This window comes from Mustela erminea, chromosome 6 (genome assembly GCF_009829155.1).
Source record: "Mustela erminea isolate mMusErm1 chromosome 6, mMusErm1.Pri, whole genome shotgun sequence".
Classification (NCBI taxonomy): Eukaryota; Metazoa; Chordata; class Mammalia; order Carnivora; family Mustelidae; genus Mustela; species Mustela erminea.
In genome coordinates this window covers 72714247-72728770 of record NC_045619.1, presented here as the reverse complement: position 1 = coordinate 72728770, position 14524 = coordinate 72714247, and the positions used below count along the sequence as shown (strand labels likewise).

The following is a 14524-nucleotide window of genomic DNA, read 5'->3' as shown; positions in this document are numbered from 1 at the left end:
TAACAACAAAATCACTGTTTAACCCAGATGAAATTGCTCTGGCTAAATAGGCCCTTACATTCCCCCTTTTTCTTTGGAGATTAGTCAAATGCTTGACTTTTCAACTAGTTCTATGTTCTCTTTTTAATGGCTGCCAGACTGTTTTTAATGACTCCAGTGTGATTTACCCAGAAACAGCATTTCTTTCCTAGGGCTACACAGAGCCCCCCTTTTCTAGAAATAGTTATGTCAAGCCCTAATTGTCTATATTTCCCACCTATACTTTAACAATAAGAGCAACAATGAACTCAATGAACTCATTGTTTTTGAGTCTTAGCTTTAGTCCACAGTCGGCAGGGTCCATTGGCAGTGGCATCCATCTCTGGGGGGGGCATCCTCATCCTCAGCTCATTTTACGTGACCTGCATGAACCCAGGCCCCAATGCCTTCTACTTTTATTGCTGTGGGGGTGGTCAGGATGACAGTAAACAGTCCCTTCCAGCGAGGCTCCAAGTTTCCCACTTGGTGGTGGCATATAAAAACCAAGTCCCTGGGTTGATAAGGACGTGGATCCACCTCTGTCTCCATCTCAGTGTGGGCAGTTCAGATTCCTGCATGGGCTAGACAGACTGTAATGCCTGCAGTGACTGGAGTACAGACTGATCAGTCATTTCTGCTAGAGAAACCTCTTATAGCCAAGGGAAGAGTGGTGGGGTGTGTGTCTTCCAAACATTATTTCAAATGGGGTCACCTTGTTTAAGTAGGGTGTACATCATGCCCTGAGGAGGGCGAAAGGAAGGAAATCCACCTATCCACCACCAGTCTCCAGAATTAGCTTTGTCAAGGTCTCTTAATTTAAGAGTCCTGTTCATTCTCTCTACTTGCCTGGAGCTCTGGGGTGGGTAGGCACAATGTAGTTTCCAATTAGTGCCCATGGCATTGGCAATGCCTGTGAGATTGAACTCACAAATGCAGGGCTGTTGTCTGACCCCAATCACAAGAGGTAACCCAAACCTCTAGTAGCTTTTTGGCTACCACTCCTGCCATCTCATATTTGGCAGAGAAAGCTTCTACCCAGCCTACTGTTCGAATAGATGTTGGCAGTCTTACCCTTGGCCATCTGCAGTGCCTTGGTGAGTGCAATCAGCTCCGCTTTTTTTGCATGGAGGTTCTGTGTGGCAGGGCCACCATCCAGAGTTCCTGCTCAGGAGAAACCACCACAGCCCATGCATACCTCTTTCCATTGACCATATAGCTATTCCTGTCTATGAACAGAGTCATCTCTGCATCCAGGAGGGGAGTCTCTGAGATCTGGCCTTATTCCTGTGACCTGGGTTAGGACCTCCCCCAGTCATGTGGGTGGTCATCCAGCTCCTCTAGCAGCAACGTGGCTGGATTTAGTACTGCTGGGGGCCAGAAAGTCACTTTTGGTTCATTGAGGAGGAGGGCCTGATACCCCGTCACTCAGGCGTTTGTCATCCACCAGTCTGGTGGAGTCCGGAGAAGGCCATCCATAGTACGAGTGGGGTCAAGATGAGATTTTGACCTGAAGTCAATTTACTTTCATCCTTGACCAAGAGGGCCATGGCAGCAATTATATGGAGGCAAGGGGGGAACCCAGCCACTACTGGATCTAGTTTCTTGCTAAGATAAGCTACTGGCCTTTGCCAAGGCCCCAGAGTCTGAGTCAAAACTCCTTTGGCCACCCCTGCCTTTTCATCCACATACAAGTGGAAGGGTTTGGTAACATCTGGGACGGCCACTGCTGCGGCACTCAGTAAGGCTATTTGTAACTCCCGAAATGCTCCTTCTGGCTCAGCTGTCCACTCTATCATAGTGAGTCCTCCCTGAGTCACTTCATAGAGAGGTTGGGCAATTTCCATGAACTACGGTATCCACAGCCAGCAGTGGCCCATTGTCCCAAGAAACTCCCTCACTTGTCGGGGCGTGGTGGGGTGGGGGTATTGGGTTATCACCTGTTTCCTGGACTCAGACAGTGAATGCACTCCCTTGTGGAGATCAAAGCCAAAATAACTGGCGTGGCTCTGACAAAGGTGTGCTTTCATTGCTGACACCTGATACCTTTTTCATGCAGAGTCTGTAAGAGAGCTTTCATGACTCATAGTCCTCAACGGCTATTTCTGCTATTCCCACTAACTCAGTCAGATTCTTCCCTTCAAATCTTTCAATTTTCTGAAGTTTCCTCCTTATATCTGGGGCTGACTGACTGGCAAAGACAAGATTGCCTAAACAAGCTACTGTGCAACTTCTCTGAAGTTTACCTTCAGAGTTGTCTAGCTTAGGTAAACAAATATTTAAAGACAGCCAAATCTAGAATTTAATAGCCCTAAAGTTGTTTTATTAAAACATAATTTTTTTCTCTAAAATAACCCTCATTTCCAGAGATAGCCAAATCAGGACTAATTTATTTGAAAAACAAGTCCAGTTTTAACTTGGCCTAATTATTTACATAAGCTCAGCAAGAACAGTGAGTGATCATATAGATCTTTTAGAATCTGCTTTGCTGGAACTTCAAAGTTCCAGCAAAGGAATCTCTAGGTTGAACTTTTAGTAGCCTCTCCAGGCCAGAAGGCAAGCCACATACTTGCCATCAAGCTTGCCTGCAGTACCTCTCAGATTTGGGTGAATTTCTCTTCCTGAGGTCCCCAAAGTATCCTGAGGTTCCTGTACCTGCCAGGAAGTGACATTCTTTACTCAACTGGTGAGGCTGCTAGGAACTTTGTAAGCAAGGTATCAGGCCAACAGTTCCAAAGGGCTTTATGGCTCCAGGTTTTATAAAGTCGACCTTAGTTCCTTTAAGCTGTCTGGTCATATGTGAATCTTTTTAAAATATGACATTCCAGTCAAAGCCTTGGTAAAATAACCAGTGTTCCTAATGGTGTCCTGTTATAAGGAGAACAGATTCTTATTGATCTTATGCAAATGACTGATTGCCAAGGAAGAAAGAATACTTGCTGAGACCTTTTGAGTTTTAGAGGGTTCAGATAGAGAGAAAAGTTGAATGCCTTGATTTGTTTATGAGTGAATACTTTTACATCTCTGTAAGTTACAGATAACTTAAGAAAAAGTTTCCCTAGTCTGGAAGAGCAAACATTACAGAACCAGTAATTGTTTAAAATAAAACAAAACATTAAGAGACACAACATTATAATCTTTCAGTTCATTTAGTCCCATGTTATTAATTCTGGTTTAGTCTGAATGCATCTCTTACTTCTGGAAATTCTAACCCATTTCAGTTACAGGATTTCAACATATCAAAGACCTGTATTTGTCCTGAAAGTCTCCCATATGAATTCCTTTAAGGTAGAATTCATTTTACAAGAGAATTAAAACAATTACAAATGACAAGAACTCAGAATAGATATGGTTATATATCAAGTGATTATCCTTACCAAAACATTAAAACTGTAGGAAATGTATAGAACCTCTAGAGTAGTTACAGCATTTACCCAAATGTAACCCAAGGTTTATCATTGGTTTAGTAGTACTTCCTGAGTAACTTAGCATATCAAGGAAAAGCCTTATGAGTAAAAGAGATCTCATTTACAATCCTGGGCAGGCAAAGAGAAAAGCATTTACATTTTCTTAGAAACATCTCAATCTCTAATGAAGACTAAATATTAACCAATTGTGAACTGTTACAACAATTCTTAGAAGGCAAATTTATGGATCAGTTAAGCACAAAACATGTTTACCAACAGATTTCAAAAGCACAAACCTAGTTCTAGCAACCAGTGATCTAGCATTTTATCCCATTTGGTTAAGACCTAGATGTCCAACAAATTTAATTCCATTTGTCATCCAAGCAAAACTTTAAAGTTTCAGGTTACCAAAGACTTTGAAAGCTACTTTAACAATTACCCATTAAAACTTTGAGACAGACAATTGACCATCAGTTTTAGTCATCTCTTCGCTAACAGATTTCAACAAATAATACGAGCTTATTTGACCCTCAGTAAACTCTGATTGAAGTTTCACATTTACTGCTGTTAACTCAAAAGACATGTTCATCCTAATTAAAACAACAAACTTAACTTTGTTCAAATACTGATTTACGTTCCACCTGGGCCCACTCCACTTCGAATGGAAGACACGGGTGGGAAGATCTGGAGTGAGGGGGTGTTAGGTCCAGGGGGTGCTCTCCTTGTTTCCTTACAGTGAAGAGAAAAGGAGCCATGGTGCAGGAAGCACCGAGGATGGTCTAGGGGCCAGTTATGCAGGCCGCACCCAAGTTGGTGCAGAAACAGAATGGGAGACAAAAGAACAAAGTGCCACCAGAAGGCTGAGAAAGTTTCCCAGTTTTAGAGCTCATCAGCTCCAACAGATGAGCAGATGCCATACCTTCCCGCCAGCAAGGAGGGAGGGGCTAGGCAGTCCATGTCGGGCCAGAGAAGGCAAGGAATTTCCCCAAAACAAAGGGAGTTTCAGCAGCTGCTTGGGAATATTTCTTACAGTCTCTGTCTCGAGTTAGACTAACCACAGTTGGCTCCAGTTATAGCCATTAACACAAGAAATGAGAAAGGGAGAAGACCCACATCTATTAGGAGGAATGGAGAGATGAAAGTCAGAGTCCCATTACTCTTTGCTTGCCCCATTTCTTCAAACATAACAAACAACACAACAGACAAAAAAAGACAAGACAAAGACAACCACAGACCCAGCGGCCCTTACCCAGAACTTGCCACTGGTGGGGATTTTCTCAGTCCCCTACAAACACTCGCTGGTGGGGATTTTCTTGGTCCCCTACTAACATAACAAGCAACACAACAGACAACAAAAATACAAGACAGATACAACTTCAGGCCCAGCAGGCAGTGGGGATTTTCTTGGTCTCCTGCAAACACCTGCTGGTGGGGATTTTCTTAGTCCTCTGTCCGCCTAGGGGGACTTGAACTGCCGGTGATCTACCAGAAGAGGGATGGGGCATCCCCGCATCCACTCCAGCCCTGGGAAGCAATGCTGTGTCCACCTTCTTCCCAGTGGGCTATACCCTGGAGTCCTCAACCAGACAGACAGACTGAATCTCACAGAATAAAATCTTGAGATCTTACCTCCAGAGGCTTTTCCCAGAAATTCTGATGCTGGCTCAGTTCTTGTTGTTTGATCCCGGACGAGCCCCCATATGTTAAGGTCCTTGATCAAAGGAGCGAGACTGATATAAAGTAAAGGTCAAACAAAGATTTATTTTGCACTAAGCATCGAGAATCAAACCGACCATTCAGGGCCTCCTCTTACAGAGAGAGCGGTGACTCCCAGCCTCACAGGCTAACTTTTATAGAGAAAAGGCCATGTGGTTGAGCCTGGCCACACACAGGTGGCCAGTGAGATTGCAACACACAGAGAAAGCTGCACAGTCGTGCTAGGTCACACATGGGTTGCCAATTGAATTACAAGTCACCCCATAGTAGCTATTTGAACTAGCCTATCACCTTGATAAGAATTGGTGCCCAAAAGGCACCCAAAATGTGGGGCCCACACTCCTTGGTAGCTAGGGAGACAGTATGCGTGCTCCACAGATTGGATGTCTCCACCTGGCCCGACTCATCCCTGCATTTAGGCTCTGTTATCTCCACCTGCCCTGACCCACCCTTGTATTTGGGCTCTGTTATCAGGGACTGGTCGGCCATTTTTACTGGTTTCCCAGACTTGTTTTTAAGTAAGTTCCCCTGGGGGGCTGGGGGAACAGGGTCAGTTTAAGTTTTACTGCATAACAACAAAATCACTGTTTAACCCAGATGAAATTGCTCTGGTTAAATAGGTCCTTACAATGGGAGGCAACAAGACTATATATAAATGATTAATAATATTTAGAAAATTTTACTTTCATCTTTCTCATTTATGTAGCATGTTGCTCGTATTCTTTGCTTAGGTATCTGACGATGGTGTGATTGCGCTTGTTAACGGATCTTGTGCCAAGAAATTAGAGGTAATTTTAAGATATCTATAAATTTGATGCAAAACAAATTTTTATTTTTTCCTCAGAAATTGCTTTTTGAATGAAGAGAGAAACCAGTGCCTTATTATCAATAGGTATTTCCATGACGTTTTTTGGGTTTGGTTTGGTTTGGTTTGGTTTTTGCCTCTAACTTTTTATTTCCAGAGTGAGGAAAAACTGGTAAAGTTAGGAGGTAAAGCATTCTCTAAATAAAAACCCATTTTATGTCCAGTGAAAGTTCCCATTTTCCAGAAGTTTTAGCTTCTAACACATTGAAGGATAGTCTTATTATAGTAATGATTATGAAAGTTCATCACTGTAAAGTGATATTCTTTAGAATTTTCATTACCAGGACTATTTAGTGGTTTGCCATTCTATTTTCTTAATATACGTGGAGGGATCCAGTATATACCTCTCACGTAAAAATTATTTTGAGCTAAAGATGTTTAAGAATCAACAGATGTAAAAAACAAGCTTTGTCTAAAATGCTCTCCCTCCATCTTCCTAAAACCAGAGCATTCCAAAAGATTCAGCTACCATCAAACCCCCTTCAAGGAAGACTACCCCATCCCAGGGAAGATCTCTCCTATCATTGGAAGAATCAGATGCGAGATGACATAAAAGAAAATTGTCAAAAGACTATCACACCTCCCATTTACTCTCTAAAGGCCCACTTTGTTTTCCCTAAAAGTCTTCTGTTTTTCTCTAAGTGTCCTTTCTCCCCCTCCCTTTTCCTATTAAGCTGACCTATAAACCCTGTATTGTAGCCATTTCTTTGAGCTTTCTTTGTGAGCTCATGTGTGACCAAACTTGCCTATTCTCTTGCTTTTGCCATTTTAACTCATGGGCTCCCAAAGGTAGAACCCAAGAGAATTTAAGAGGAAAAAGGTTTTCCTCCCCAACAGCCACATTGTATAGCTCTTTAAGAAGATCCTAAATTAGTGTTCAGGCCTTCCATTTGGTGACTGATGTGGCACCTAAAATCTGCTTCTAAATATATTAAGAAGACTTTTACCCCAGGATTTTGGTTTCTTCCTTTCCCAGTTGTAGTGAGGTTTTTAGTCTTATTCAATATAGATATGCTTTTTAATGATAACCCACATCAGGGGAGCCTGGGTGCTCAGTGGGTTAAGCAGTTTAGCATCTGCCTTCAGTTCAGGTCATGATCTCAGGATCCTGGGATCCAGCCCCATGTGGGCTCCCTGCTCAGTGGGGAGTCTGCTTCTCCCTCTCCCTCTGCCCCTCCCTCCTGCTCCTGTTCTCCCTCTCTCTCAAATAAATAAAATCTTTAAAAAAAAAGCCACTTCAAATTCTTTTGGGAAGTAAACAGGCTATAAATGAATTATAAATGTTAATAATAACTATCATAAAAGAATAGCAGTGCTATGTTTTTGCTAAAATATTTCTCCTTGAGTTATTGCCCAGAGACAATTTTTTATCCTTTTATACCTACATCCTGCATTTATTTATGTATGTCTATATAGCATATGTATTGTACAAGTATTTTGATTAAGACATTACCATATTTTCTTATACTGAGTTCCAGATACCAATTTGCATCCTTACTATAGGGGCAATAAACTCTGCCATAATGTTTACTGTTTGAAATACTAACATTGGTTAGGCACTAACTATATTCCAGCCTCCAAACTTACTATTGCTTTATATTCATTAGGTTATTTAATTCTTATAGTAACATTATCTTATAATCATCATTTTTAATAAAGTTCCCAAACAGTTAACATAGTTTATCTTTCCCTAATAAAACCACCAGGAAATTAGTTGTCATGCAGTGATAGGAAACACACCAATATATTTACTTCAGCATTTTAAAATTAGGAGCACCAACCTAAGCAGACTTAGAAAAAGATTCAGTTACCAGTAAGTGCTGGCGATTATAGTGCCATATCATTGTATTTTTATTTTTTCAATTTTCCAAACCTTATTTTTGTAAGTGCCAAAACATTTCAATGGAAATCTTTCTAAACTTTATTGACTTAATTTCTTCCTTAAACAGAGTAAATATATTTTAACCTTTGTCTCATAGCATCTAGTATTTTTGTGACCACAATTTCTGACTCAAATTGAAATACAAAATTTTTCATCTTTTTTACAGACTTTTCTGGACAATGTGTAGTCCTTTGTTTTATCACATGCTCTATTTTAATCTCTTGCTTTCCATATGTTCTGTTCCTGAAAATTATATTATCAGTGTTGCTTAATTGCTTATAGCTTGAAAATAAATTCAATTAAAAGTCTAAGTACCTCAGGACACCCAGCTGGCTCAGTCAGTAGAACATGCAACTCTTGATCTTGGGGTTATGAGTTTGAGCCCCATGTTGGGGGCAAAGTTTACTTAATAATAATAAAAAAAAGTCTAAGGACCTCTCCTAAAGATTGATAAACACATGAACATGTTATAACATTTATTGAATGGTATGATTATTTCTGAAATTTCTGTTGATCTGAGTTCCCAGTGGACATAGACCATTTTGTTCATCATTTTATCCCCATGTTTTATTGCAGTTCCAGGCACATGGTAGTCCTTTAGTAAATGTTATCACATTAACTTTATATGATAGTCATTTTATAAGTTTCTATAATCTTCATGGTTAGAACCTTATTTGCCTATAGAATTTCATTTGTTCAACAAAGATTTATTAAGTACCTGCTATATTCTAGGCATTGGTACATGAGAGAACAAAATCTGTTCATAGGATGTATCATTCTTTCCTTTTTGTGGTTGTTGGTAATTCAGATTATTTTCAGTTTTTAGCCATTAGAAATAATCATATGTTGGGGTTTATTTTTTTTTCTTCCATTGCTGTAATAAACTCCAAAAAACAGACAAGTGGATAAATAGGTATGGCTACTTTAATGGTCCTAAATTCGTATTGTAAAATTGGTTCCCGTGAAGGTTATGCTGTGAATTCACAATTTTGCCATACCCAGTTTGAGGCATTGCATCTTTTTTTATTCCTTAATATATTTTAAATGTTCAACACTATTCTTTCCATCTATTCTCAAATTGTATTTCTTTGTCTGTAGCCTTTGTCAATTTATATCATAGGACATGTTTGCCAATTTATAACAAGATGGTTTTTTCCTCAGTTTTTATGAGTTTTCAATATACTCAGGTTTCCTTTATTTGTGAGATAAATTGATTATACTATGTATAACCAACTTCATATCAACTTCTCAGGAGGAAAAATATTAATACCATAAAATATATATGTCAACTATTAGATAAATCTTACTTCCAGAATTCTTAAAATGTATTTTATTATGGTCCCATGTACATAACACAGAACTTACCACTTTAACCAATTTTGTGTACAAGTAGTGGAATTAAGTACATTCACATTGTTGTGCAGCCATAGCCATAATCCTCTCCAGAACTTTTCCTCATCCTACGCTGAAACTCATTACCCATGAAAGAATATCTCTGCATTTTCCCTTCCCCTCAGCCTTTAGCTATTTGTGTTCTACTTTCTTTCCTTTTTTTTCTGTTCTACTTTCTGTCTCTATGAATTTGCTTATTCTAGATAACTCATATAAATGGGCCATACAATATTTGCCTTTTTCTGACTTAATGTCACTTAGCATAATGTTTTCAACGTTTATCTGTGTTGCTGCATGTGTCAGAATTTCATTCCTGGGGTGCCTGGGTGGCTCAGTTGTTTAAGTGTCTGCGTTTAGCTCAGGTCATGGTCTCAGGGTCCTGGGATAGAGTACTGTGTCAGGCTCCCTGTTCAATGTGGAGTCTGCCTCTCCTCCTACCCCTCTCCCTGGTTTGAGTTCTCTCTTTCTCTCTCAAATAAGTAAATAAAATCTTTTTAAAAAATTCCATTCCTTTTATAGCTGTATAATATTTCATTGTGTATAATATGTTATATTCATATATATATGCACATATGTATATATGTTTATATAAGTTTGTTTATATGTACATGCTTATGTGTCTGTATGTATATACATAAACATTTTGTTTATCCATTCATCTTTCAATATTTGTTTCTACCTTTTTACTATCATGAATACTCCTTCTATGAGCATAGGTATACAAAAGTCTGTTCCAGTTCCTGATTTCGGTTCTTTGGATATATACCTAGAAGTGAAATAGCTGGATTATATGGTAATGCTATGTTTAATTTTTTAAGGAACTGTTATCACAGTGGCTGTACCATTTTACATTGCCACAGTGCAGAAGGATGCCAAATTAGACCATCAAATGAGGGAAACATGAAAAAGAACAGAAAGTAATATAACACAAACCTGTGGACCAGCTGCTTAAATTTTAACATTTTCTGTACTTACTTCAGTTCCTCATTAAAAATTATGTTACATGTAAAGCTCCCCACACATTTATTCTCCCTTTCCTCCTTCAAAGTAACCATGTTCTAAAGACACCTGTGTATTTTCCCTTGTATGTTTGCATACTTTACCTATATATGGATAAACACATAGAGATAGGGATTCATAAAACAAGATGAAGTGTTGTCTTATGTCTTAAACTTTCACATAATAGTTTTATAATATATATGTTCTATTACAGTTGCTTTTCATTCAAAATTATGTTTAATTTTTCAAGCTTTATTAAGATATAATTTGCATGCAATAAAGTTTACCCATTTTAAGTGTACAGTTTGATGAATTTTGGTAATTGTTACACAGCTTTTAACCACCACCACAATTAGGTATAAAACATTTCCATCACCCTATGATGTTTTCTCCCATCCCTTGCCTCCATCCCCAGGCAACCAGTGATTTACTTTGTCATTATAGCTTTTTCTTTTTTTTTAAAGATTTTATTTATTCATTTGACAGAGAGAGAGAGTACAAGCAGGGGAGCATCAAGCAGAGTGGGAGGGAGAAGCAGGCTCTCTGCTGAGTCAGGAGCCGCATGTGGGACTCAATCCCAGGACCCTGGGATCACAACCTGAGCTGAAGGCAGCCGCTTAACGAACAGAGCTACATAGGCCTCCCTGTCATTATAGTTTTAAAGTTTCTAGAATTCCATTCTAGAAATGGAGTCATGCAATGTGCAGTTTTTTTGGTTTTTACTTTTTTCTTTTAATTCTTTCACTTAGCACATTGTTTCTGATATTCATTCATGTTGTTGCATGTGTTAGTATTTCATTCCTTTTATTTATTTGTTCATTTTGCTGAGTAATATTCCATAGTGTGGATATGACACAGTTAGTTCAGACATTCCCCATTTGAAGGACAATTGGGTGGTTCTAATTTTGGACTGTTATGAATACTACTGCAAAAATTTGCATACAAGGGGTGCCTGGGTGGCTCAGTGGGTTAAAGTCTCTGCCTTCGGCTCAGGTCATGATCCCACATCCTGGGATTGAGCCCCGCATTGGGCTCTCTGCTCAGCAGGGAGCCTGCTTCCCCCTCTCTCTCTGCCTGCCTCTCTGCCGATTTGTGATCTCTTTCTCTGTCAAATAAATAAATAAAATCTTTTTTTAAAAAATTGCATACAAGTCTTTGTGTAGACTTACATTTTTATTTTTCTTGGGTAAACACCTAGGGATGGGTGTTTACTGGGTAGCTCAGTCGTTAAGTGTCTACCTTCAGGTCATGATCCTAGGGTCCTGGGATTGAGTCCCCCATCAGGCTCCCTGCTCAGCAGGAAGCCTGCTTCTCCCTCTTCCACTCCCCCTGCTTATGTTTCCTCCTTGATGTATTTCTCTCTGTCAAGTAAATAAATAAAATCTTAAAAAAAAAAAAAAAAACACCTAGGAATGGGATTGCTGGGTCTATAGTAAGTACACATTTAGCTTTAAAAGATATGACTGTACTATTTGAGATTTATGTCTATTAATACAAGTAGATATTTTTCGTTTTAACTGTTTTATCTGTTCCATTAATAAACTACCATTTGTTTACCATTGTCCACTTTTTTACTATTATAAATAATATTCAAATGAGCACATTTATAAATTGTTTCCTTGGGTACATATACAGGAGTTACTCTGTGTATAGTATACATTTTCAATTAGAACTGCTGGGTTCTGGGATATACTTATTTTTAGTTTTAATAGATTTTGCCATATTGCTTTATAAAATGGTTGGGGGCTTAGATTTTAAGTCATCTCTACTTTATAAATTATTGCATACTTTTCATTAGTCCTTTCTATAGAATGTTTCTTGCAAATAGACAACTTGGTTCTTTTTGTTCGTTTTTGTTTTTTAAAGATGTTTTTATTTATATATTTGAGAGAGAGAGAGAAAAAGATCATGAGCACAGAGGGAGAGGAAGGGGAAGAAGCAGACCTCCCCACTGAGCAGAGAGCCTAACAATGTGGGGCTTGATCCCAGGACCCTGAGCTGAAGGCAGATGCTTAACTGACTGACCCACCCAGGCACCCCAGTTTGTTGTTTTTTAAGTTTTATTTATTTGAGTAATCTCTACACCCAACATGGGGCTCAAACCCATGACCTCAAGATCAAGAGTCTCATGCTCCTCCAACTGAGCCAGCCAGGCACCCCCAGTTCTTTTTGTATCAAGTATTGCCCATGCTTTTTCATGCTGTCATCACAAATCTGTTTTTTCTTTTGACTATCCTTTCTTTATTTTTAAATAGGAGATTCATATGGGACACTGTGTGAATCTGACTGATGAGGCTGTAGAAGCTGTCCTCACTTGCTGTCCTCAGATACGTATATTACTCTTCCACGGATGCCCCCTAATAACAGGTTAGTATGATAGACTGGGTGGGTTCAAATCCTGGCTTCATTTTTTAGTAACTGTGTGATCTCAAGTAAACTATTCAACCCATTCCATTTTTCAGTTTTATCTGGAAGATGGATATATTAGCAGTACCTACCTCATAAGCTTAGTCATGATAATTATCTGGCAGCACCTTATATGGTGGCTAGCCCATAGTGACAACTCAATAAATGCTAGTCATGATGATGATGGTAATGGTCTTGATATTAAACATGATGTTTTACATAGACAAAAAAAAATCAGACTTACTCTATTACATCTATCAAATATGCTAAATGACCTGTTGGCTCTAATCTCATCAAACTATAGCCATTAATACTCAGATCAATTTGGACTCTTTGGCTAAGTGATACATACTTCACTGAAGGAGAACAAAGTAGTCACAGCCCATTTGACCTGCACAAGAGACATGATACTGGAAATAAAAAGTGCAGCATAGGGCATATAGCCAATGATGTTGTATGGTAACAGGTGGTAGCTGCATTTGTGGTGAGCATAGCATAACATATTGAGAACAATTTGGATTCTTAAGCTAATATGATACTTCACTGAAGGAGAACAAAGTAGTCACAGCCCATTTGTTCTGTGTAAGAGCCATGATACTAGAAATAAAAGGTACTGCATAGGGAATATAACCAGTGATATTGTTGTATGGTGACAGATGGTAGCTACATCTGTGGTGAGGATAGCATAACATATATGTTGAATCACTGTATTGTACACCTGAAACTAATATTATATTGCATATCAACTATACTCAGAAAAAAAATTTTTATATTTTTATTTATTTGTCAGAGAGAGAGAGAGAGAGAAAGAGTGTGAGCACAGGCAGACAGAGTCGCAGGCAGAGACAGAAGGAGAAGCAGGCTCCCTGCCGAGCAAGGAGCCGATGTGGGACTCGATCCCAGGACACCAGGATCATGACCTGAGCAGAAGGCAGCCACTTAACCAACTGAGCCACCCAGGTGTCCCAGAAAAAAAAAAAAAATTTTTTTTTAAGAAAAAAAGACATCTGGGTGGCTCAGTTCGTTAAGTATCCAACTCTTAATCTCAGCTTAAGTCTTGATCTCAGGGTTGTGAGTTCAAGCCATGTGTTGGACTCCATGCTGGGTGTGGAGCCTACTTAAAAAAGAAAGGAAGGAAGGAGAAATAAAAAGAGGAGAGGGAGGGAGGGAGGAAAGGAGGGAGAAAGGAAGGAAGGAAGAAAGAACAAAAAGAAGGACCACTAAAGATAGTAAAAGAAAAGATTTTACCTTTAAAAATATTTTATTACTTATGAGCCAATTTATAGGCTTTTATAAGAACATGAATTTTAAAATTGTAAAAATATCATTTTTGTGTCATAATTTATATAAAATAATGAATAAAATACTATATTATTGTGGGGAAAAAAGAGCCATGATACTATATACAACTGTGTCCTGAAACCACATTTTTGCATTATGCCTGCAGTGGCCACATACCACAGTATAACCTGTACCTCACTTGTAAGTCAGCACTGATGCCCAGTCCTTCCAGCTCATTTCTCTGATTACAGTCTAAACAGTTACTCCTCTAGGCTGAATTATGATCCTAGAAGTCCTTTTAACAACCTCTGTTCTTTCTTATGTTTGGACTGTCAGTGTAAACCAAGTATACAATGTATTTGGTATCAGTGACATCTATTATGAAGACTAAATCTTTTGAGCCAAGACATTTCTCAAAAAACTAAAGCCATAAAGGACATTAGAAACCGTTAACAGTGCTTACCTCCAAGGAAAGTTTTTGTTTCAGGGACAAGAGTAGGAAAAACCCTGTACTATATACCCTTTGTATCTTTTGAATTTTCTATCATTGGATGGTTTTAT

At 38.9% G+C, this 14524-nt stretch overlaps 1 protein-coding gene across 1 annotated transcript in view; it reads left to right on the top strand.

Annotated features, from left to right (window-relative positions):
* The window catches only part of AMN1 (antagonist of mitotic exit network 1 homolog), a 122293-nt gene that overhangs the window by 94982 nt on the left and 12787 nt on the right, over positions 1-14524 (top strand). The window contains exons 8-9 of the mRNA XM_032347719.1: positions 5870-5926; positions 12532-12643. Of these exons, the coding sequence (XP_032203610.1) occupies positions 5870-5926; positions 12532-12643 (169 nt within the window). The remainder of the gene's footprint in view (positions 1-5869; positions 5927-12531; positions 12644-14524) is intronic.